This window comes from Phaseolus vulgaris, chromosome 1 (assembly GCF_000499845.2).
Source record: "Phaseolus vulgaris cultivar G19833 chromosome 1, P. vulgaris v2.0, whole genome shotgun sequence".
Lineage (NCBI taxonomy): Eukaryota > Viridiplantae > Streptophyta > Magnoliopsida > Fabales > Fabaceae > Phaseolus > Phaseolus vulgaris.
In genome coordinates this window covers 46,047,283-46,069,743 of record NC_023759.2, presented here as the reverse complement: position 1 = coordinate 46,069,743, position 22,461 = coordinate 46,047,283, and the positions used below count along the sequence as shown (strand labels likewise).

At 28.8% G+C, this 22,461-nt stretch overlaps 3 protein-coding genes across 5 annotated transcripts; 2 read left to right on the top strand and 1 right to left on the bottom strand.

The window, feature by feature from the left end:
- The first annotated feature begins 10,316 nt into the window (after positions 1 to 10,316).
- On the top strand, positions 10,317 to 17,733 carry LOC137814692 (auxin response factor 2A-like). Of its 2 annotated transcripts, none has more exons than XM_068617562.1 (14): positions 10,317 to 10,456; positions 11,122 to 11,234; positions 13,674 to 13,775; positions 13,866 to 13,922; positions 14,128 to 14,280; positions 14,370 to 14,454; positions 14,613 to 14,703; positions 15,024 to 15,194; positions 15,318 to 15,434; positions 15,603 to 15,678; positions 15,779 to 15,953; positions 16,114 to 16,631; positions 16,859 to 17,049; positions 17,304 to 17,733. In XM_068617562.1, exons 1-14 carry the CDS (start codon positions 10,447 to 10,449, stop codon positions 17,398 to 17,400), a joined length of 1,956 nt encoding a protein of 651 aa, XP_068473663.1. In that variant the 5' UTR covers positions 10,317 to 10,446; the 3' UTR covers positions 17,401 to 17,733. The 2 variants fall into 2 exon arrangements, with proteins under 2 accessions (XP_068473663.1, XP_068473662.1); XM_068617561.1 differs by having other exon boundaries at positions 10,455 to 10,746.
- Positions 17,734 to 17,932: 199 nt separating this feature from the next.
- Positions 17,933 to 18,986, top strand: LOC137814694 (uncharacterized). The gene is made up of 2 exons (XM_068617565.1): positions 17,933 to 18,305; positions 18,422 to 18,986. Exons 1-2 carry the CDS (start codon positions 18,045 to 18,047, stop codon positions 18,692 to 18,694), a joined length of 534 nt encoding a protein of 177 aa, XP_068473666.1. The 5' UTR covers positions 17,933 to 18,044; the 3' UTR covers positions 18,695 to 18,986.
- Positions 18,987 to 19,476: 490 nt separating this feature from the next.
- LOC137814693 (zerumbone synthase) lies at positions 19,477 to 22,248 on the bottom strand. Of its 2 annotated transcripts, none has more exons than XM_068617563.1 (3): positions 22,131 to 22,248; positions 21,706 to 21,783; positions 19,477 to 20,642 (listed from the first exon to the last, which is right to left on the bottom strand). In XM_068617563.1, the coding sequence occupies exons 1-3, from the start codon at positions 22,148 to 22,150 to the stop codon at positions 19,838 to 19,840; spliced, it is 903 nt and encodes a 300-aa protein (XP_068473664.1). In that variant the 5' UTR covers positions 22,151 to 22,248; the 3' UTR covers positions 19,477 to 19,837. The 2 variants fall into 2 exon arrangements, with proteins under 2 accessions (XP_068473664.1, XP_068473665.1); XM_068617564.1 differs by having other exon boundaries at positions 21,706 to 21,777; positions 22,131 to 22,237.
- Between the last annotated feature and the right edge of the window lie 213 nt (positions 22,249 to 22,461).

The following is a 22,461-nucleotide window of genomic DNA, read 5'->3' as shown; positions in this document are numbered from 1 at the left end:
AATACATATTTTTTAAATTATATCTATTTAAATTTAATACATATTTATTTTTTAATTATAATTTCTAAATTTATGAATATGTGAAAGTTATTTGTTTTTAACAAAAAAAAAACTCATTCCATTATTAGAAAAAATTAATATGTAAGGGTAAAATTGTAAAGTAACATTTTACACCTTTAAAAAAAACTTTCATAAACTTTCCTCGTACATCCATTCTAACATACTCCAATCCAAACATCATCATTCCAAACAAATGTTTGGATTTAGGAGTGGAAATGAGAAAGTTATGATGTTTGGATTAAGGTAAATAGAGTAGAAAGTGTAGGAAAAGTTTAGGAAAGTTTGTGAGTGATGTCATGGATGTGATTGAAATTATATTTTTTTAAATGATAAAAATATAAGTTTACAAATTTACCCATATATTTAAAAATTGTTAAAAAATTAATTTGATTTATTTATTTATAAATTATAATTATTTTTATTTAAAATATTTATAATTATAAAAATTTGATAAAAACTTATTTTTATATTAAATAACATTATTTTATTTTATCTTTAATTTTTTGTAATTAATATAATTATTATATAAATTTATTTCTTTATTATTAAAAAGTATATTTATTATTATTATTTATTATATATATATATATATATTATGATTAATTATGTTATTTTACAATAATTATTTTTTTATAATCTTAATTATATTTTTATATTTAAATTATAATTCTATTTAAAAAAAATATTTAAAATAAAAATGGTAAAATAGTAAATTATAATATATATATATATATATATATATATATATATATATATATATATATATATATTCAACTTTCTTTGCAAATCAACAAAGAATGTTTAGAGTGCAATTTTTTTTAGGGTTTCCATGCGTTTTACATTGATTTTTGCACTTTTCTTTTGTAGAGTAAAATTGTGTTTTCCTTGTTAAAATGTTACTATCAATATAATTATACATAAAATAAAATATTTCTTAAATACTTTGAAAGATTTTAACGATGTTAATTGATTTAAATAATTTTAAGCATTCAAATTGATTAAGAGTTTTACAACTTATTATACATATAATTTCCTTTATGATCTTTGTTTTTAAGTTGGAATTTGTTTCTATAATTTTGATAAAAAATCATATATTTTAATTATATTAAAATTGGTTAGGATATGCATTGATTTGTGATTGATCTATAAAGAGTTATCCTGACTCTACTTGCATATTGAAATCATATAGATGAAAAATATCAAATAGTGAGAGTTGAATAAGGTTCATATGATTAAATATATAGTTTGTAGGACATTTGGTCTGACAGGTCATATGGATTAACCATTTCATATAAGGTGATTTGGTACTTATATTGCTCTGCACACAACAATGTGAATTTCAAAGTGTGGTAGTATGACATGTTCAATATCTGAGTCTACGTCAATGTATAATATTCTATAAGTAGAGTCATTTATATATATATATATATATATGTTGGATAGTGAAATTATGACATTAGTTATATTGATTACGCATTAATTACACACGTGACTGCTGTATTTATTGAAACTACATTTGTATTTATTGATTTTAGCAATTTTAATTGAATTAAATAATTTCCAACATTCAAATTTTTGTAGTAGTTTTAAAAATTATATATATAATTTTGTTTCTAATCCATGTTTTAAAGTTGGAATTTGTTTCAATAATTTTGATTAAAAAAATCATATATTTTAATTATATTGAAATTGGTTAGGATGTGCATTGATTTTTGATTCATTTAGAATAAGGTATCATGACTTTATTGGTATATTGAAATCATATAAATGAAAATTATGAAACAATGGGGGTTGAATGAGGTTCATATTGAGTTTATAGTTTGAAGGATAACTGGTTTGCTGTGTGAATTTCAAAGTGGTAGAATGACATGTGCAATCTCTGAGTTTGAATCACGGTAGAGTCTTCTAAAAGTAGAGTCAAGTGTCTATGTATGTTTTTATTATAACTTTGACATAATGGATATTGATTACAAGTTAAATATACACATGTGACTGTTTATTTAAATTAGAAGATATAAGAAGTTATGAATTATATGTTTGTGATTGTATTAAAAATATTAGCTTACCCTACCTTCTGTTTTCACTACAAAAAAATATGAAATAGAAACTAATTTTTACAGACCAAAATAATTAGTTGCAATAGTAACTAAATTAGAGACCATTTTAGAAACTAAAACAAAAATTAGTTTTTAAATTAGTTTATATTATTGTTAAATAGTTTCTAAATTGGTATGTAATTAGCAACCAAGGTTTTAACTACCAATTATTTAGTTTCTAAATTTGGTCTACAAAACCTTGGTTGTTAATTAGATACCAATTTAGAAACTATTTAACAATAATAAAAACTAATTTAGAAACCAGTTTTTGTTTTAGTTTATAAAATGGTCTCTAATTTAGTTACTATTGCAACTAATTATTTTAATCTCTAAAAATTGGTTTCTATTTCATGATTTTCTTGTAGTGTTTGTGGTTTGTTTTAAAATTTGTGATGGTTGTATTTTACAAAAAAAATATACGAGGTTGCAGGTGTTAAAACTCCACAATAAGGATATGAAGTGTTTAACATTTTTTTTTATATTTATCTATATTTTAAATTTCCTCCAAAGAGAGATATATTTTTGAAATATGATATATACATAATTACATATTTATATACATGACATAGTCGGTATGTTTTATATCGTTATGAAATATTTAATATATTTATAATAAATAAATAATTAATATACGAGTTAATTGATTATTTATTAAGCAAGGAATTGAGAATTATCTATCAAATAAATTTATATTATATTATTAATATAATTATACATAAAATAAAATATTTCTTTAATACTTTGAAATATTTCAGAGGTATTAATTGATTTAAATAATTTCCAACATTCAAATTGATTAGGAGTTTTACAACTTTATATATATAATTTCGTTTATGATTTTTGTTTTAAAATTAAAATTTGTTTTTATAATTTTGATAACAAAAATAATATATTTTAATTATATTAAAATTGATTAAGATGTGCATTGATTTGTGATTTATCTAGAAAGAGTTATCCTGACTTTATTTGTATATTGAAATCATATAAATGAAAAAATTATTCAATAGTAAAAGATGAATAAGGTTCATATGACTGAATATATAGTTTGAAGGATATTTGGTAAGACAGGTCATATAAATTAACCATGTCACATAAGATGATTTGGTACTTATATTCTTATGCACATAACTATGAGAATTTCAAAGTGTGGTAGTATGATAGGTACAATATCCGAGTCTAAATCAATTAAGAATATTGTATAAGTAGAGTCAAGTGTATATATATGTTGGCTAGTAGAATTATGACATCAGAGATATTGATTACGAGTTAATTACACACGTGACTGTTGTATTTATTGAAAGCTATGTTTGTATTTATTGATTTTAGCAAATGTTAATTGATTTAAATAAGTTTCTAACATTCAAAATTGTTTAGTGGTTTTACAACTTATTTTATATATATATATATATATATATATATATATAATTTTGTTTCTAATCCCTGCTTTAAAGTTTACTACAAGAAAATCATTCAATAGCAACCAAATTTTTAGATTACAAATAATTAGTCACTAAATTGACTAAATTAGATACTATTTTAGAGATTAAAAAATTATTGGTATCTAAAGTGATTTATAAAAACTATTTTTATAAACTAAGTTAGAATATAAAGTAGTAAGTAGTTAAAATCTTGGTAGCTAATGGTTAAATACCAATTTAAAAACTATTTTATAAATTTTTATTAATAATAGAAGTTACCTTAGATACCAATAAATTGTTTAGTTTATAAAATGATTTCTAATTTAGTCAAATAGTAACTAATTATTTTAGTATCTAAATTAGTTCTTATTTGATGAGTCAATATGTGCATGATTTGTGATTCATCTAAAATGAGGTATCATGACCTTATTGTATATTGAAATCATATAAGTGAAAAATATGAAATAGTGAGGGTTGAATGAGGTTCATATGATTGAGTTTATAGTTTGAAGGATACCTGGTTTGCCAGGTCATATAGTTTGGTACTAGTTGTGTGAATTTCATAGTGATAATATAACATATAACAGGTGCAATCTCTAAGTCTAAATCAATGTAGACTCTTCTAAAAGTAGAGTCACTGCAAAAAAATCATGAAATAGAAACCAATTTTTTGTAGTTAAAACTTTGATAGCTAATTAGATACAAATTTAAAAACCATTTAACAATAATAGAAACTAATTTATAAACCAAAAATATTTTAGTCTTTAAAATGATCTCTAATTTAGTCCCTAGCAACTAATTTTTTTTGTCTCTAAAATTGGTTTTTATTTCATGATGATTTTCTTGTAGTGAGTATTCTAAAAGTAATAATCAAGTGTTTAGGTATGTTGTTAGTGAAAAATTGACATAAATGATATTAATTATGAACCAATTATACAAATGTGACTATTTATTTAAATTAGAAGATATAAGAAGTGATGAATTATATGTTTGTGGTTATATTAAAAATATTAGCTTATCCTACCTTCATTTTCGTGTTTGTTTTAAGACATTACAAGAAAATCATAAAATAGAATAGAGACACAAAATAATTAGTTACTATAGTAACTAAATTAGAGGCAATTTTAGAACCTAAAAAATATTTGGTTTCTAAATTAATTTATATTATTGTTAAATGGTTTATAATTTGGTATCTAATTAGCCACCAAGTTTTTGCTACCAAATTTAGAATCTAAATAATTTACAATTAAAAATTGGTAGCTAATTAGATACCAATTTAGAAACCAAACACTTTTTTAGTCTCTAAAATGATCTCTAATTTAGTCATTATATCAACTAATTATTTTGTTCTCTAAAATTAACTTCTATTTCATGATTTTCTTAAAGGGAGATATGTGATAGTGGTGTATTACACAAAAACGCGTGATGTTACAGGTGTTCAAACTCCACAATAAGCCGATGAAACATTTCTCATTCTTTATATTTATCTATATTTTAAATTCCTATAAATAAAGATATATTTTTAAAATATAATATACACATAATTACATATTTATGTACATACGACAAGTTAGCGTTACCGTTATAAAATATTTATTAAATTTATAATAAGTAATTAATTAATACATGAGTTAATTGATTATTTATTGAGTAAAATGAAGAATTAACTATCAAACAAATTTACATTATAAAAAAATTAACACATGTTAAGAACATTTATGAAATTGAAATATCAGTAGTATATAATGTAAAATTGAAATAAAATAAAATATAATATAATATGTAATTTGAAATATAATATACACACTACAATAAAATTATGAAATACAAACAGATTTTTAGTGACAAAAAATAATTAGTTGCTATAGTGACTAAATTAGAGACTAACAGATTTTTGGTTTCTAAATTAGTTTATATTAGTGTTAAATAGTTTTTAAATGGTATCTAATTAGCAACCAAGGTTTTTGTTACCAAATTTAGAATTTAAATAATTTAAAGTTAAAACCTTGATAGCTAATTAGATACCAATTTAGAAACTATTTAACAAAAATAGAAACTAATTTAGAAACCAAACAATTTTTTAGTCTCTAAAATGGTATATAATTTAGTCACTATATCAACTAATTATTTTGGTCTCTAAAATTAATTTTTATTTCATGACTTTCTTAAAGTGAGATATGTGATAGTTGTGTATTACACAAAAACGCGTGATGTTACAGGTGTTCAAACTCCACAATAAGCAGATAAAGCATTTCTCATTCTTTATATTTATCTATATTTTAAATTCCTAATAAATAAAGAATTATTTTTAAAATATAATATACACATAATTACATATTTATGTACATATGACAAGTCGGTACGTTTCATATGTTAGCGTTACCGTTATAAAATATTTATTAAATTTATAATAAATAATTAATTAATACATGAGTTAATTTATTATTTATTGAGTAGAATGAAGAATTAACTATCAAACAAATTTACATTATAAAAAAATTAACACATGTTAAGAACATTTATGAAATTGAATATCAGTAGTATATAATGTAAAATTGAAATAAAATAAAATAAAATATGTAATTTGAAATATAATATACACACTACAAGAAAATTATGAAATACAAACTAATTTTTAGTAACAAAAAATAATTAGTTCCTATAGTGATTAAATTAGAGACTAACAGATTTTTGGTTTCTAAATTAATTTATATTAGTGTTAAATGGTTTCTAAATTGGTATATAATTAGCAACCAAGGTTTTTGTTACCAAATTTAGAATCTAAATAATTTACAGTTAAAACCTTGGTAGCTAATTAGATATCAATTTAGAAACTATATAACAAAAATATAAACTAATTTAGAAACCAAACAATTTTTTAGTCTCTAAAATGGTATCTAATTTAGTCACTATATCAACTAATTATTTTGGTCTCTAAAATTAATTTTTATTTCATGATTTTCTTAAAGTGAGATATGTGATAGTTGTGTATTACACAAAAAAACGCGTGATGTTACAGGTGTTCAAACTCCACAATAAGCAGATAAAGCATTTCTCATTCTTTATATTTATCTATATTTTAAATTCCTAATAAATAAAGAATTATTTTTAAAATATAATATACACATAATTACATATTTATGTACATATGACAATTCGGTACGTTTCATACGTTAGCGTTACCGTTATAAAATATTTATTAAATTTATAATAAATAATTAATTAATACATGAGCTAATTTATTATTTATTGAGTAGAATGAAGAATTAACTATCAAACAAATTTACATTATAAAAAAATTAACACATGTTAAGAACATTTATGAAATTGAAATATCAGTAGTATATAATGTAAAATTGAAATAAAATAAAATAAAATATGTAATTTGAAATATAATATACACACTACAAGAAAATTATGAAATACAAACTAATTTTTAGTAACAAAAAATAATTAGTTGTTATAGTGATTAAATTAGAGACTAACAAATTTTTGGTTTCTAAATTAATTTATATTAGTGTTAAATGGTTTCTAAATTGGTATCTAATTAGCAACCAAGGATTTTGTTACCAAATTTAGAATATAAATAATTTACAGTTAAAACCTTGATAGCTAATTAGATATCAATTTAGAAACTATTTAACAAAAATAGAAACTAATTTAGAAACCAAACAATTTTTTAGTCTCTAAAATGGTATCTAATTTAGTCACTATATCAACTAATTATTTTGGTCTCTAAAATTAATTTTTATTTCATGATTTTCTTAAAGTGAGATATGTGATAGTTGTGTATTACACAAAAACGCGTGATGTTACATGTGTTCAAACTCCACAATAAGCAGATAAAGCATTTCTCATTCTTTATATTTATCTATATTTTAAATTCCTAATAAATAAAGAATTATTTTTAAAATATAATATACACATAATTACATATTTATGTACATATGACAAGTCGGTACGTTTCATAAGTTAGCGTTACCATTATAAAATATTTATTAAATTTATAATAAATAATTAATTAATACATGAGTTAATTTATTATTTATTGAGTAGAATGAAGAATTAACTATCAAACAAATTTACATTATAAAAAAAATTACATTATAAAAAAATTAACACATGTTAAGAACATTTATGAAATTGAAATATCAGTAGTATATAATGTAAAATTGAAATAAAATATGTAATTTAAAATATAATATACACACTACAAGACAATTATGAAATACAAACTAACTTTTAGTGACAAAAAATAATTAGTTGCTATAGTGACTAAATTAGAGACCATTTTAGAGACTAACAAATTTTGGGTTTCTAAATTAGTTTATATTAGTGTTAAATGGTTTCTAAATTGGTATCTAATTAACAACCAAGGGTTTTGCTACCAAATTTAGAAACTAAATAATTGGTATTTAAAACCTTGGTAGCTAATTTGATACCAATTTGAAAACTATTTAACAATAATAGAAACTAATTTAGAAACCAAACATTTTTTTAGTCTATAAAATGGTCTCTAATTTAGTCATTATATGAACTAATTATTTTTTATCTTTAAAATTAATTTCTATTTCATAATTTCCTTATAGTGAGATTTGTGATAGTTATGTATTACACAAAAAAACACATGATGTTGTAGGTGTTCAAACTCCACAATAAGTAGATTTTTATATTTATCTATATTTTAAATTCCCTATAAATAAATAAATATTTTTAAAATATAATATACACATAATTACATATTTATGTACATATGACATAGTCGGTACGTTTTATACGATAGTGTTACCGTTATGAAATATTTATTAAATTTATAATAAATAAATAATTAATACATGCGTTAATTGATTATTTATTAAGTAGAATGAAGAATTAACTATCAAATAATTTACATTATCAAAAAAATTAACACAACATGTTAAGAACATTTATGAAATTGAAATATCAATAGTATATAATGTAATATCATTTAGTGACAAAAAATAATTAGATACCAATTTAGAAACCATTTAACAATAATAGAAATTAATCCAGAAACCAATTTTTTTTTTTAATTTCTAAAATAGTCTATAATTTAGTTACTATAACAACTAATTATTGTTTGTTTCATGTTTTTCTTATAGTGACATTTGGTATAAAGAAAAGTGATCTCATATTGGCTATTCCATTTATAATATATGCTCTAAAGTTCATTACAAGATAATCATTAAATAACAATCAAATTTAGAGACTACAAATAATTAGTCATTATACTTACTAAATTAAATACTATTTTAGAGACTACAAAATTATTGGTATTTAAAGTGGTTTTTATTATTAATAAAAAATTATAAAATGGTTTTTAAATTGGTATTTTTATTAATAATGGATAATTTTTTTAGTTTATAAAATGGTCTCTAATTTTGTTTAGTCTCTAAAATTAGTTCTTATTTAATGTTTTTCTTGTAGTGGTAAATTTAGTCAATATGTGCATAGATTTGTGATTCATCTAGAATGGACTACACTATCATGAAATAGAAACCAATTATAATTAGTTGCTATAGTAACTAAATTAGATACATTTTAGAAACTATAAAAAAAATTTGGTTTCTGAATTAGTTTCTATTATTGTTAAATGGTTTCTAAATTGGTATCTAATTAGCTACCAAGGTTTGAGCTACCAAATTTAGAATCTAAATAATTGGTAGTTAAAACCTTAGTAACTAATTAGATACCAATTTAGAAACTATTTAACAATAATAGAAACTAATTTAAAAATCAAAATTTTTTGTAGTCTCTAAAATGGTTTTTAATTTAGTCACTATAACAACTAATTATTTTCTGTCTCTAAAATTGATTTCTATTTCATGATTTTCTTATAGTGGTATCATGACCTTATTGGTATATTGAAATCATATAAATGAAAAATATGAAATAGTGAGGGTTGAATGAGATTCATATGATTGACTTTATAGTCAGAAGAATAATTGGTTTGTGAGGTCATATAGTTTGGTGCTGACATTTATATGCGCATAACTTTGTGAATTTCATAGTAATAGTACGACAAGTGCAATCTCTGAGTCTAAATAGATGTAAACTCTTCTAAAAGTAGAGTATATTTATGTACATACGGTCAATACGTTTTATACGTTACCATCACCGTTACGAAATATTTAATAAATTTATAATAAATAAATAATTAATACATTGATTATTTATTAAACATGAAGAATTAACTATCAAATAAATTTACATTATAAAAAAAAATTATGAACATTTCTCAAATTGAAATATTAGTAGTATATAATGTAAAATTAAAAAATATATAATAAAATATGTAATTTTGAAATATATACATTTGGTATTAGAAGAGAAGTGATGAGGAAATATTTGATTAATATGATCTATAATTGAAAAAAAAAATGAATAAAGACTTTAAAAGAAATTGTGAATTGTTGTTGAAAAGAAAGGAAAGAGAAATAGTGATAGAGCAGCCAGCCATAATAGCCTGAACGGTGTGAATGGTGTATCCGTACAACCCTTTCTGCAATCACTGACGCTGCCTCTGCATGCAAAGTACCCGCATGCCCTCACTCTCTCTCATATCTTAATTAATTAATCAATCAATTAATTAACCCCAAAACCATTCATCATTATCGTCCAAACCCAATTAACTCAATTAATCAACGGTTACGATCAGGGTGTGGCCATCACAGAGAGAAGCCAACTCAGTAAAAGCAAAGGGGTCTTGCTTTGCAGCTGCACTGTACTGTACACGAACACAAACACAAACATAAAACTCGTAATTTGTCTTCGTCTGTGTTCCACCCTTGTTAAGTTGCACCTGCGCGCACCGGAACACAGGTTGAGTATTACTTTGAAGGTGGACGACAATGGAGGAAGGTGGGAGATCGCATAGTTAACACAACTCTCATGAACCAATGAACAACACTCTGTGAAACGTTTCTTCCTTTTTTTTAATTTTTTTATTATTTTTTTTTTCTGTTTCGACGCCTCCCTCGCTCCTTAAATCTCACGTGTGCTCACTTTCTCCTTCACTCATTCACTCATTCTCCTTTCTTCTTCTCGCTTTCTCCGTTCTCTCGTTCGTTTTCTCCGCCTTTCTTTGCCTTCCATGAGGAGGAGGAGAGAGATGGAGCCTGAACCCAGAGACGGTCTTCCCCGTAACCGAGGTACTGCTACTGCAGTGCTATGCTACTGTTACCACCACAACACCACCATCCATCCTCAATCATTTTCTTTCCTTCAATACAATAGTGCTACTTTACTTTTCTCTTTCTCTCTTTCTTTTTTCTGTGCTTCTGGATTCACCAGGACACATTCTTTTACAATCGCTCCACCAAATCAAAGTCAACAACTGCTAATTATTATGCTGTGTTTTTGTTTTCGTTGCTGTCGGATTAAGGCTGTTTCAAGAATGGTGAACTGAATCAGTACACCAGTCCTTGATTCTCCTCTCTCTTATAAATCCGCGGCCTCGTTTGTTCATGGATCGGTGTTTTGTTTCAATTCTTCAATTTTAATTATTTTCTGTGATGGTTTCGTAGGTCCCGGAGATGATTTGTACACTGAACTGTGGCGTGCATGTGCGGGATATTCCGTTCATGTTCCTCGTGTTGGAGAGTTGGTTTTCTACTTCCCTCAAGGCCACTTGGAGCAGGTTCTTCAATTTTCTCTCTTTCTCTTTTACTCGTGTTCTTCTAATCTGGTCTTTGTCGTTCTCAATTTTACTCATGTTTTGTGTTGACTGTACAACAAAGATGGTAACTTTCCAAGGTTGTCTTGTCATCTATTATTTTTGTTTTTATTATTATTTCAGTTCATTTTATTAGGTCAATTATTGCGCACAAAGTGTTTTTGAAATGCTTAAATCAAACGTTTTTTTTTACCTTTTCTTAAGATTAAATAAGCTCTGCTTTATTTAATGTAAGCAAGTTTATTGATGATGAATGTTGGAAACGGCGATTTGAACTATGCAATTTCCCTGTGTCAACTAATTTTGCTTCACATTGGGGATACCATTGCTTTGTTTTAATTTAATACGTTTTTTCACTTAATATTTTGTAAAACATTATGAACTGGGTGGCATTAATTATTCTTTTCTGAATATTTAATACATTCGTTCTTAATTATTTTTTCATTTACTTAATTTGTGAGATTTAAAGTTTTGTTTTTCTCACTCTCCCAGTTTCGGTTTTATCGTTTCTGTTCAATGTAGTGTCTTCTTTCTTTTTATCATCACCACCAATCCATGCCTTTATACATAGGTTGTTCTGCTCTGGCTGGAGTTCATTTTGTAATAAAAGCTTTTGTGAAATTTATTCTTTTTGGAATTTTTACAAAATACTAAACATTTCAGTTGAAACGATTATGCTAACTTTTTTTTTTTTACATTTAATGCATTTTTCATTTAATATTTTATTAATTACCTATTATTTTATTAACTTATTTTTAAAAAATAAGTGTAACTCTTAAGTGCATGTTTGTTTTTTTCGTCAGAAATTCCGTTTAACGTCAATCCTTGTGTCACGTTTAGGAGCAAATGATAATTCAAACACAGTTTAAATTTATCGGATTAACGTTATTTTTTTCTCTCACCTTGTTCTAATCTTATTGTCTTTGAACGTATCTTTTTTATTATGATTTTCTTATATATATTTTTTATTTGATTACCAATTTAAACTATGGGAAGAAAGCGTTATTTTTTAACAATGAAAAACTTTGTTTCTTAATTTTATGCTTTCAATTTTGCAAACATCATTACTTTTCAAACATACTTTTACATTCAATTTATATAAGATTTACTGTTTTATTTGCTTTGTCGTCAACTTTTGATTTTTCAAGTCTATAGATAGGAATCTCAAATGGCGTATATTTTTGACGTCTTTGTGTTTTCGAAACCAATTATAATTAAGCAAATGAGAGATAGAGATGAATGATGTGTACAAATTTTGTTTCTTGATTTCATGCTTTGGAAGTATCATTAGGAATGAGTTTGCAAATAAACTTTTTGTCACTTTATGTGTAGTACACAACAACTAAGAGTCTAAAGTTAGTGTGTTTCATAACAATTTTTATTAAAAAATAATTGCTTGTTCTTCAAAACAATTGTAAACACAAGTAATATTTTGTTAAAGTAATCTGAATAAAATTTAATTTACTCTAGAGGCTAAATCATCCTTTTCTTAATCTATGATTTAAAATTTTTTGGAACTTAAAAACTACTCAAGAAATTTAATTGAAAACTGAAAAATAGACAACATTAATAATTTTTATTTCAAATATTTATTGTATTTTTAAACATTTTTCATTCAATATCAATAATTAAAACAGTATTATAACCTTGATTTATTTTATGTGACAAGTGCATTTTTGTTAATTTGTAAAATTTATGGGTTTCTCCCATTTTCCAATTTTGTTCATCTTTGTTTATTTGATGGCCATCATCGCTTTAATATACTTGATCACTGTTTTTTTTTTTGTCTTTGACCACCACTTTTATATTTGGATAAAACTTTTTTTTTTAATTCTAATGAACCTTCTTCAATTTCAAGCAAGTATTTTTTGTTCTAGAAAATTAAAATACTGTTAAGCTCTTCATATGACATCTAATTAAATTTTTTTCTTTCTTTTAAATGTTGAAACCTTTTTGAGTTTGGCTTGTAGATTAATGAAGTATACTCAAGTGTTTTGATTGAAACAATTAAAAATAATAATGAAACTAATAATAAAAAATTTCAAATATTTAATATACTTTTGAATTTTCCATTCAATGTTTTATTACCTGTTAAAATACTAATGTGATTAACTTGTTTTAAGAGACAAGTGTGTGTTTGTCAGAGTTATGATGGTCTTTACTCTGTGCTATTTTCCCTTTTTTTAATCTTTGTTTAACTTGGTCTCTCTCACATATCTTAGAGAGTGTTGCTAAATTTCTTTCTCTTTTAATCTTTCGAAATCAATGAGTTCGTGTTTTTTAATTAATAAATCTCAATCACTTCAATTGACAGCATAAACTCAACATTAATAATTACAGATTTTTAATATAGACTGTCTTATGATTACCATTTCATGATCGAATGATTGGCTTGTGGAATAGGTTGCTGCATTTACTCAGCATCAGCAAGATGGACACATGGAAATTCCTGCGTCTGGTTTGCCTTCTAAGATCTTATGCAGGGTTGTGTATGTTCAGTTACAGGTACTGTCATCTTTCTACCCGGGTTGGTATTGTTATTTACATCAAATGTTTAGTGCAAATGGGAAATAATGTAAATATTTGATTTTGCAGGCCGAAATTTACACAGATGAGGTTTTTGCTCAAGTTACATTAGTTCCGGAGGCCAAGGTTGGCTACCTTCACCTTCTTCATTTTTGCTTCTTTAAAGTGCAACCGTTATTGTTATGATATTTTTTTTATAGTATCCATTCAGTATGTGACATTAGTATTCTATAGAATTTAATCTTAAAAGAATGAATGGCAATTTACCTTGTACGACATGCAGACAAGGATAATGTCTTAATAGAATTGGTTATTGCTTGGATCTTTGCAGCAAAATGATTTTGATTTAGAGAACGAGGACAATCATGTTCCTTTAAGAACTGCAACCTACTCCTTCAGTAAGGTACTCACTCCATCAGACACAAGCACACATGGTGGATTCTCTATTCCGAAGAGACATGCTGATGAATGCTTCCGTCCCCTGGTTGGAATCCTTAGCATCTGTCATTTGTGTAGTTTTTTCTTCTTAAGGAATTTGGGTTATTTAAGGTCTTTGTCTCTTTGATATTACAGGACATGACTCATCAAACGCCTGCACAGGAAATTCTTGCGAAGGACTTGCGCGGGTTCGAGTGGCATTTTCGACACATATACCGTGGTGTGTTTAGATTACTTTTATTTTGTCAAATGTTTCTGATTCAGTTGCAACAATGTAGGGAAATTATTGTTAATTACAAGTAAAATAAATCGCATATTTTTTTTGCAAGAAATGCTGGTTTAGTTTCTGGGTTGGATATTTTTTCAAATGAAATGCAGGTCAGCCGAAACGACACTTGCTAACTAGTGGTTGGAGCACGTTCGTGAATGCAAAGAAACTTGTTGCTGGAGATTCATGCATTTTTGTTAGGTACTTTCTGTCTCATTCTTTCCCTCCCCCCATGAATTATGTTTGTGTTATTCCAGAGGAACTCTGGTTAGAATCAAAAGTTTCTTTTTTCAAATGCATTAGGAGAAGTTAATCATTGCCAGTATAGTTTTCAACTTCCATTAAGAGTAAGATTTTCAAGTAATAGTAGAGAATATTAGTAGCTTGTGCTTTTGGCGGCTTGCTATAAAACGTCACAAGAAGAGGAGCTTTGTAATATTATTCTAAATAATTAGGTTTATTTAATAATTCCAATGTTAATAGAAGTGTCAGTAAGAAGGATAGTGCTTGTGTTATTGCAGTGGGGAGTCTGGAGAAGTTCGTGTTGGGATTCGTCGGGCAAATAGACATCCCAGCAATGCATCCCTGTCTTCATCTCTGATATCGGGTCATAGCATGCAACTTGGAATTTTGGCTAGTGCTTCCCATGCTGTTTCCACAGGATCCCTGTTCACTGTCTATTACCACCCTTGGTGAGTTGTTCAGGATTTATCAGATTGAAAATTCAAAAGCACATGTCTATATATACACACACACACACCCTTTGGGCATAAGTTTCAATTGGAATGAGCTATTTGTTACCCACAATTTTGCAGGACGAATCCCTTTGAGTTTATTATTCCTCTGGAAAAATATTTGAAGTCAACTGTTCCCGACTATTCAATTGGAGCGAGAGTACAAATGCAGTGTGATGTTGAAGAGTCTCTAAGAAGGTAATGATGTCAAAGTTTGACCGAGTCATGGATGTTTTATCTTGAAATGAATCTATCTCTATGAAAATAAAAGGAAAACATACAGAAGCTGTTAATGGTAATTATAGTCTCTAACTACAATGAACAATTCGTAATCAGGTCTATTGTCTTTTTGTTTTGAGTAACCAGATATGCAGGTACGATAATTGGTACTGAAGTTATTGACAGCATTAGGTGGCCTGGTTCTGAATGGAGATGTCTCAAGGTAATCAAGCCCTTTCCAAGTCTTTTAGATTTAGTTCTTTGAAGCTATAATGCCTTTATGTTCTATATTACTGGATTCAATTAAATTTATATCTTCTCAGGTGCAATGGGATGCCGCAGTAGATGCCTTCATGCACCCTGAAAGGGTTTGTCCTTGGTGGATTGAGCCATTGGAATCTGCCACGGAGAAGCACTTTCCTGTTCTCCCAAACCCAAAAAGGCCACATCTACTTAACCAGCACCCTTTGCCTGGATTAAGTGTCTTTGGCATGAATGGTCAGTACTTATAAATTCATCTCTAGTTTGAGTTCCCTGTAAAATTCGATTTTAGGAAGCTACAAGATGTTAATGCTATAACTTTCCATGTTTATAAATTAGAATGACATGTTGCCTTTTCTTTAAGCATTATGGACTAGTTGAATTCTCTTTTTATCAGATGCTGGTCAGAGTTCAGCCAGGGCGGCATCTCAGACTCAGAGAACGGATAGGGACTTGCAAGGACAAGATTACAGTGGCCTGAGTACTTCATGGCCATTGCAAAGACCATCATCGAGTGATGTAATCAACCCATCGAAGTTCTCAATCAGTGGCTCACAATTTGGGAAGGAAAATCTGAACCAGCTCCCCTTTCACATGCAAGACATTCTTCATAAATCTCTTGGAAGATCAACGTCATTGGCACATGAAGACTTGTCAATATCAAGTTCAAATTTAGGCTCCATTTGTTCTGACTCCCTGGGATGGCCTCCTTACGAATCTAGAAATGAAAATGATGCTCCATTTGGTCAACTTGGAAGTTGTAGTAGATACAAGCTTTTTGGAGTTAGCTTAATTGACCGCCAACCGGAGCTCCCTTCATCACAACCTTCAAGTCTGCGTTCTACTCCTCCAATGTCTGTTACCTCCGGGAAAACATGTCAGAAGTGTCGCTCTGTCAATCGTAGCTGCACAAAGGTACTAAGCATTTCATATTTAACCTTCACATTGATTTGATTTTCTTGAGTTTGATTTGAACCCTCGATAAATACATTATGATATAAATAAATAATAATATAATGTGAATAATCTAAGTTCTACTATATCATATATACTTTATTGAATGGTTAATACAGCAAGTAGCTGAAACATTTTTAGCTTTTCACATTCAGAGACATTTGAACAAAGGCAACTAACTATTTCAGGTGATTAAGCTGGGAACTGCTCTTGGAAGAGCAGTTGATCTTAGCCGTTTTCGTGGATATGATGAACTCATTGCTGAGCTCGACTCGATGTTTGATTTTGGTGGCGGCTTAGTCAATGGAAGCAGTGGATGGCATGTGACCTGCATAGATGATGATGGAGACATGATGTTCTTGCGAGATTATCCATGGCAGTTAAGTACCGAAACTAAAAATATCATTGAAACATTTACTTATGCACAAACAAGCTGTTAAGCACAAACAAGCAATTTCAATGGTTTTAATAAAAAATAACAGCTGTGGTTGGAATTTTTCATTTACACATTGAAACATTTACTTAAGCAAATTCTGGTAAAAACAAAATTGAGTGGCTTTGTTTTGGCTAGTTACTCTCTTTTCTTTTATTTTTTGTTGCTAACTTTAGTATTTGTACCATCAAACAATGCAGGGATTTCCAGTGTGTGGTGCAAAAGATGATCATATGTCAGAAGGATGGTATTAACAGTCTCAATCCAAGGTCCTCAGCAGATCCTCCAAGCCTTTAGTGATCCGCCCCGTGTCTCTTTCTCCAGCAGCTTGCAGGACTAGTCCATCTATCCATACCTGTTCTCTCTGTGCAACCAATGCCATTTTGTTTCGTTTTTAGTTTCAATACATTTCTTCCCTTTCCCGGCAATTTCGGAGATCCGCAGTATTATATAAGTTTATGTGGATCTGGCTTTAATATTATATAGGAATATAGCAATCATAGTGAAAATATACAGGGTCAAAAGATCGAAAACTGGTTTTGTTGTTATATGAACCTGTGTTCTTGATACTTGTGCAAAGTATCCATGATTGTGATATAATATTTAACAATAATACATGGAAATTGCTTATTTTTATCGTCTTCCAGAATTTTCAGAATTAAGCCTTGGCGCTTGAAATTTAAGCAAATTGAGTTTGATCAAGTTATTTTAGTGCCATAGTGTCTAATGGTCCTCCACAAATGCTTTACGAATAATTTTTTTGGTACCTATAAACTTGCGACTATAATAAAAAATCGTAGAAGTTGAAAAGAACATTGTTCTACAAATTGCGAGAGGTGGGGCATGACCTCATCCCAAAAGGTTTAGTGTATACGAATGAATGGTCGATATTACTAGTTGTGTTTTTTATGTAGAGAAAGCGAGAGGGGACAACAGTGTCCATGATGACAACCTTGAAACTAAATCTGGGTCAGCACATGATCGTGTCGCCTCTCATCCCTTGCACACTCGCATTCACACCATCTTCCATTGCCGTAACTCTGACTAACCAACATGCTTCTTCTTCACTAACTCTATGCTATACTCCAACTCATTTGCTCACACGGGTCAGATCCCATTCTCACCCATTCCCAGAATCCAATGACCAAGTTGAAGACCTTAGAGTCCCTGACCATTGGTTAGACCCAAACATTTCCTTGCAGGTACTCCTTTTTTGTTGCTTTCAAAACCAATTTGATATCAGTTTTCAATTATCAGCAAGTTTAGAGAATAAGTGGTTGGGGATAAATTATAGCATGTTTTTTTTTTCACTTATCAGGAATCAGAATGGCTTAGGGTTACTTTACATAAATGGTTGGATGATGAGTACTGTCCAGAAGAAACCAATGTGGAAATAAGCCGAGTTGCTGCCAACTCATACTACAATTCTTTGCTACAGAAGCAAACAGACCTGGGTGAGATTCTGTTGAAGATGGCCCGTGAACTGGAGTCTATTAACTACAAAGAGAGTTTCCATGGGGCATTCTCATCAGCAAATGCTGCTATTGACCTCATTGCTCAACGGATAGAACAGTTCTGTCAATCAATCTGAATTTGTTGCCTCTAATTTGTTCGTTTTGGTTTGATTTCGTTCTAGTACAATCTTGTATCTTTCTAGGCTTTAACTTTAATCCCTGGAAAATGTTGTAGTGCAGGCCATTTTACGGAATCTTGTGATCTTACTATGGTGTCTATTTCTGAGTTTGCTGAAAAGGAAATGAATCTCATAGGGTTCCTTTCCAGTGAGATTGTGAAAGTCATTATCATGTCAGTATGTCACTGATGAACAACCTTTAAACTATCGAATCTATTCAAGAACTAGTCTTCATCAAGTGAACCAAAAATGTTGTCAACTAATTTTGAAGGAGAAAAGGCAAGAAATTCATATCTTGAGTGGTACTTTCTTATGAATGAAGTCTGCAAGACAAATTGGCACAATAAGTTTATGAGCAGTAATTGAAACACGGGAACCCAAGTTTTTGCATGGGTTTTTTATTCAAACTCGACTGAATTTATTTGTGGTGTATGTCGAAATGATGAGGATTTTGCAAAATGGTTGTTCTTAAGTTTCAATCATCTGACAGGTTCCAGGCTGATTTAAGTTATGTTTTTTTTAGCTTCTTATAAAGTGCGATTCCCTTTGTCAAGTAGTCCACGGGTGCTGTAAAGTTTATAATAAAGAAGGCTATTGATGGAAGCCCGATTGGTTATAATACTCTTTATAATGTTCAATCAAGTTGGCAGAGGATGCAATAGAAAGTGCTCTGAGAATAAAAAGCTTTATCATCATTTCAAGTTGATTATGACTATAGCATATTTTATAATGTTAAAATCTAAAGGTAAACATGAAAGGTTTTATTCTTCTATCATTAGGTAATGAAGGACCTGAAATGGCTGGACCAGCCATCAGAACAGATTCAACAGAAACTCCCACTACAAAGCTTTTCTATCTCTAATTCCTTTTGAATAAAAATATGAAACTATAGAAAAGTATCACTTATAATAGCATCCTTATTTAGGGTGCCTTGAAGCCTTGACTCTCAATGCTTGCATGGCTATCCCAAACTGATATCATTTGGGGTCGCCACTCAAACACTAATTGACTCACTCAATGGAATTATTTATTTAAAATTTCAAATTGGAAGATGGTTTTCCATCATTGTTAGCTTTATCTAAATAAAATTTGAACAAACTTCTACTGAACTTGATCTGGTGCAGGAAAGTCCAAATTCTTAAAAGATGTGAAACCTCCATCCACAACCAAGTTGTGTCCACTAACATACTTGGCATTATCTGACGCAAGAAAAAGTGCAGCTTCAGCAATATCATTGGGTTCACAATAGACACCCTTTAGGACACCAGCATTGTGAATAATATCCGCATGTCTCTGACTATTAACATGAGGATAAATCTGACTCATTTCTCCCAGAACAAAAGGTGTTGGGATGGCAAAAGGTGATATGCAATTGACTCGGATTCCATGCCTGCAGAGCTCTGAAGCCAGCGATTTAACAATGCCTATGATTGCAGACTTAGATATTGAGTAAGTGTGCTGGGCCAAACCTCCCATCACACCTGTGACACTTGCTGTGCAGAGAATAGACCCACTTCCACGTGGGATCATCACACGTGCTGCATGCTTCATGCCTGCCACAGCACCACGAACATTTATGTCCATGATTTTGTCAAACAATGCCATGTCCAGGTCAACAATGCTTTGAGGACTTCTGCAGGGTACCCCTGCATTGTTGTACATGATATCAAGTTGTTTGTATTTAGAAACGGCAAAATCAACAGCATTGGATATGTCTGACTCTTGAGTGACATCACATGTTATGAAAGTAGCATTAGATCCTAGTTCTTTTGCCGTCTCCTCACCAAGCTGTTGATGAATATCAGCAATAATAACCTTAGCTCCATTATTGATAAATTTGGTAGCTGTGGTCTTTCCTATTCCACTAGCTGCTCCAGTGATCAGTGCAACCTTGTCTTGTAGCTTCCTAAACCACCACATCAGAGAGTAAGGCTATATCACCCCACAAATCTTTCTAATACTTTATGAAAATAAAAGAAAAAGTAAATACATTCATCAATATCTTGGAAAGTTAAAAAAGATCAAATACTTCTTGTAGAAGGATTTTGAATTATTTCAACATCAAATGTGAATTAAAAAGCCTCAAGTACAAAGATCCTTGTGATAACATTTGTAGAATGCTGAACATCATATGATACATATCTAATATTTGACGGAATCAGAAATTCATGACTAAAAGATTGTGGAGTCTTTGATGCCCCATCAAAGACTAGTATGTCACCAAAAGATGTATAAGTGTTTCAACAATTGAGTACCTAAACCAAAGTCAAAGGTTCGATCTTAGGTTTGGATATAGGTTGGCAGTTGGAAATACCACTTTATCCTAAAATGGGTCGATCCAATTCGCGGGGGACTAATTAGGTGCCAAATAGAAGCCCCAAATCCCTCCTCTGGTTACATTAAAATAAAAGTCTGGTGTCTCAACTGGGAAATCTATTCATTATCTTCATAGTCCTCTACGCAAACATAGACACCATGACAGGAATATAAACTATAATGCATCTAAGGAAGATAGATACAAGAAGAAAGCTGAAGAAATAGTAAAGCAGCTAATCCAATTCGTATTATGAAAGGAGCTATATCAATTAAAATGCAAGGTCCCAGTCACAAGTCAAAACGGCTAGTGATCTGTGTGATAAAGAAGTGAGTATCTTCATGTAAGACTCCATACATTTATTTAATTAATCCACCAGGTACACATCAAAAGCCTTCGAATTCTGTAAATATGTGAATGGTAGCAGTGAAAATGAAAGGATTGCAAGGAAAATGCTGTAAATTTGAAACCGAGATGCATTGTGGATATGTGCCAGGAGGATACATTATGAACAATCAGCATTCGCCCCTTAGCTTGTTTTCACAAAAATTTCCCCCAATCAACCTTAATGGTTTCAATTAGTCAGATCAGAATAACTGATAGTTTCCAACTGATAAATCAAAGACAGGATAAACTGATGGTTAAGTTTCCATACCCTCCAGCTTGAGTAGACAACAGCCTGTTGAAGCTCTCAGCAAACAAAGCCCTTGAATAGGAAATGTTGCCACTGTTTCTAGCAATTACAGAAACAAAAACTAAGTTGTAGCAGTATTCATAACATAAAAATAATCAAAGAACTGAAAGAAAAATCCACATGCAGGATCAAAGGTTATTATAACAAAAAACAACAGCCATTCATTTCATTAACCTAGATGTTAAATCTACACACAATCCATCCACCTCACAAATTGGACAAGTAAAGAACAATTAACAAAAAGGTGAGTGAGAGGATTCAACAGTGGCTGAATGGAAAATGTGAGCAGAACATCTTATACTTTTTTAATCATCAAAGTGAAAAGATAGTTAAAGGGAATAATTAAAACAGAGAAACACGTGAAAGACATAAAGTGTGAAACCAACCTCAAACCCATTCTTATCATGATTTCTGGCAAAAAAAAGAGCTCAAATGCAGACTCATACACCAGAAGCTCTGAACATTAGCTTTGGATCCCTGTCAGACTAAACAACACTCTTAGTCAATGCTATCTTATAAAATGATGCAAGGGCAATTTCGTCAACATGACTAAAAATATATGTGTGATATAATTATTAAAATAAATAATTCCAATTCGAAAACACAATTTTACAAATAAAAAATTATGTTTCAATTTTTTTTCTTAATTAAGTAACACTACTTTAAATTTATATATATATATATATATATTAAAGTTGTATTTAAAAAATAAATTTT

Coding starts and splice junctions, on each gene's coding strand:
- LOC137814692 (XM_068617561.1), top strand. CDS start 10,689: ATGAGGAGGAGGAGAGAGATGGAGCCTGAACCCAGAGACGGTCTTCCC. Junction 13,776..13,865: donor TTGTGTATGTTCAGTTACAG/GTACTGTCATCT, acceptor TTGATTTTGCAG/GCCGAAATTTACACAGATGA. Junction 15,435..15,602: donor GTTGAAGAGTCTCTAAGAAG/GTAATGATGTCA, acceptor TTGAGTAACCAG/ATATGCAGGTACGATAATTG.
- LOC137814694 (XM_068617565.1), top strand. CDS start 18,045: ATGATGACAACCTTGAAACTAAATCTGGGTCAGCACATGATCGTGTCG. Junction 18,306..18,421: donor ACCCAAACATTTCCTTGCAG/GTACTCCTTTTT, acceptor TTCACTTATCAG/GAATCAGAATGGCTTAGGGT.
- LOC137814693 (XM_068617563.1), bottom strand. CDS start 22,150: ATGATAAGAATGGGTTTGAG. Junction 21,784..22,130: donor ATGATAAGAATGGGTTTGAG/GTTGGTTTCACA, acceptor TGTAATTGCTAG/AAACAGTGGCAACATTTCCT. Junction 20,643..21,705: donor TTGTCTACTCAAGCTGGAGG/GTATGGAAACTT, acceptor GTGGTGGTTTAG/GAAGCTACAAGACAAGGTTG.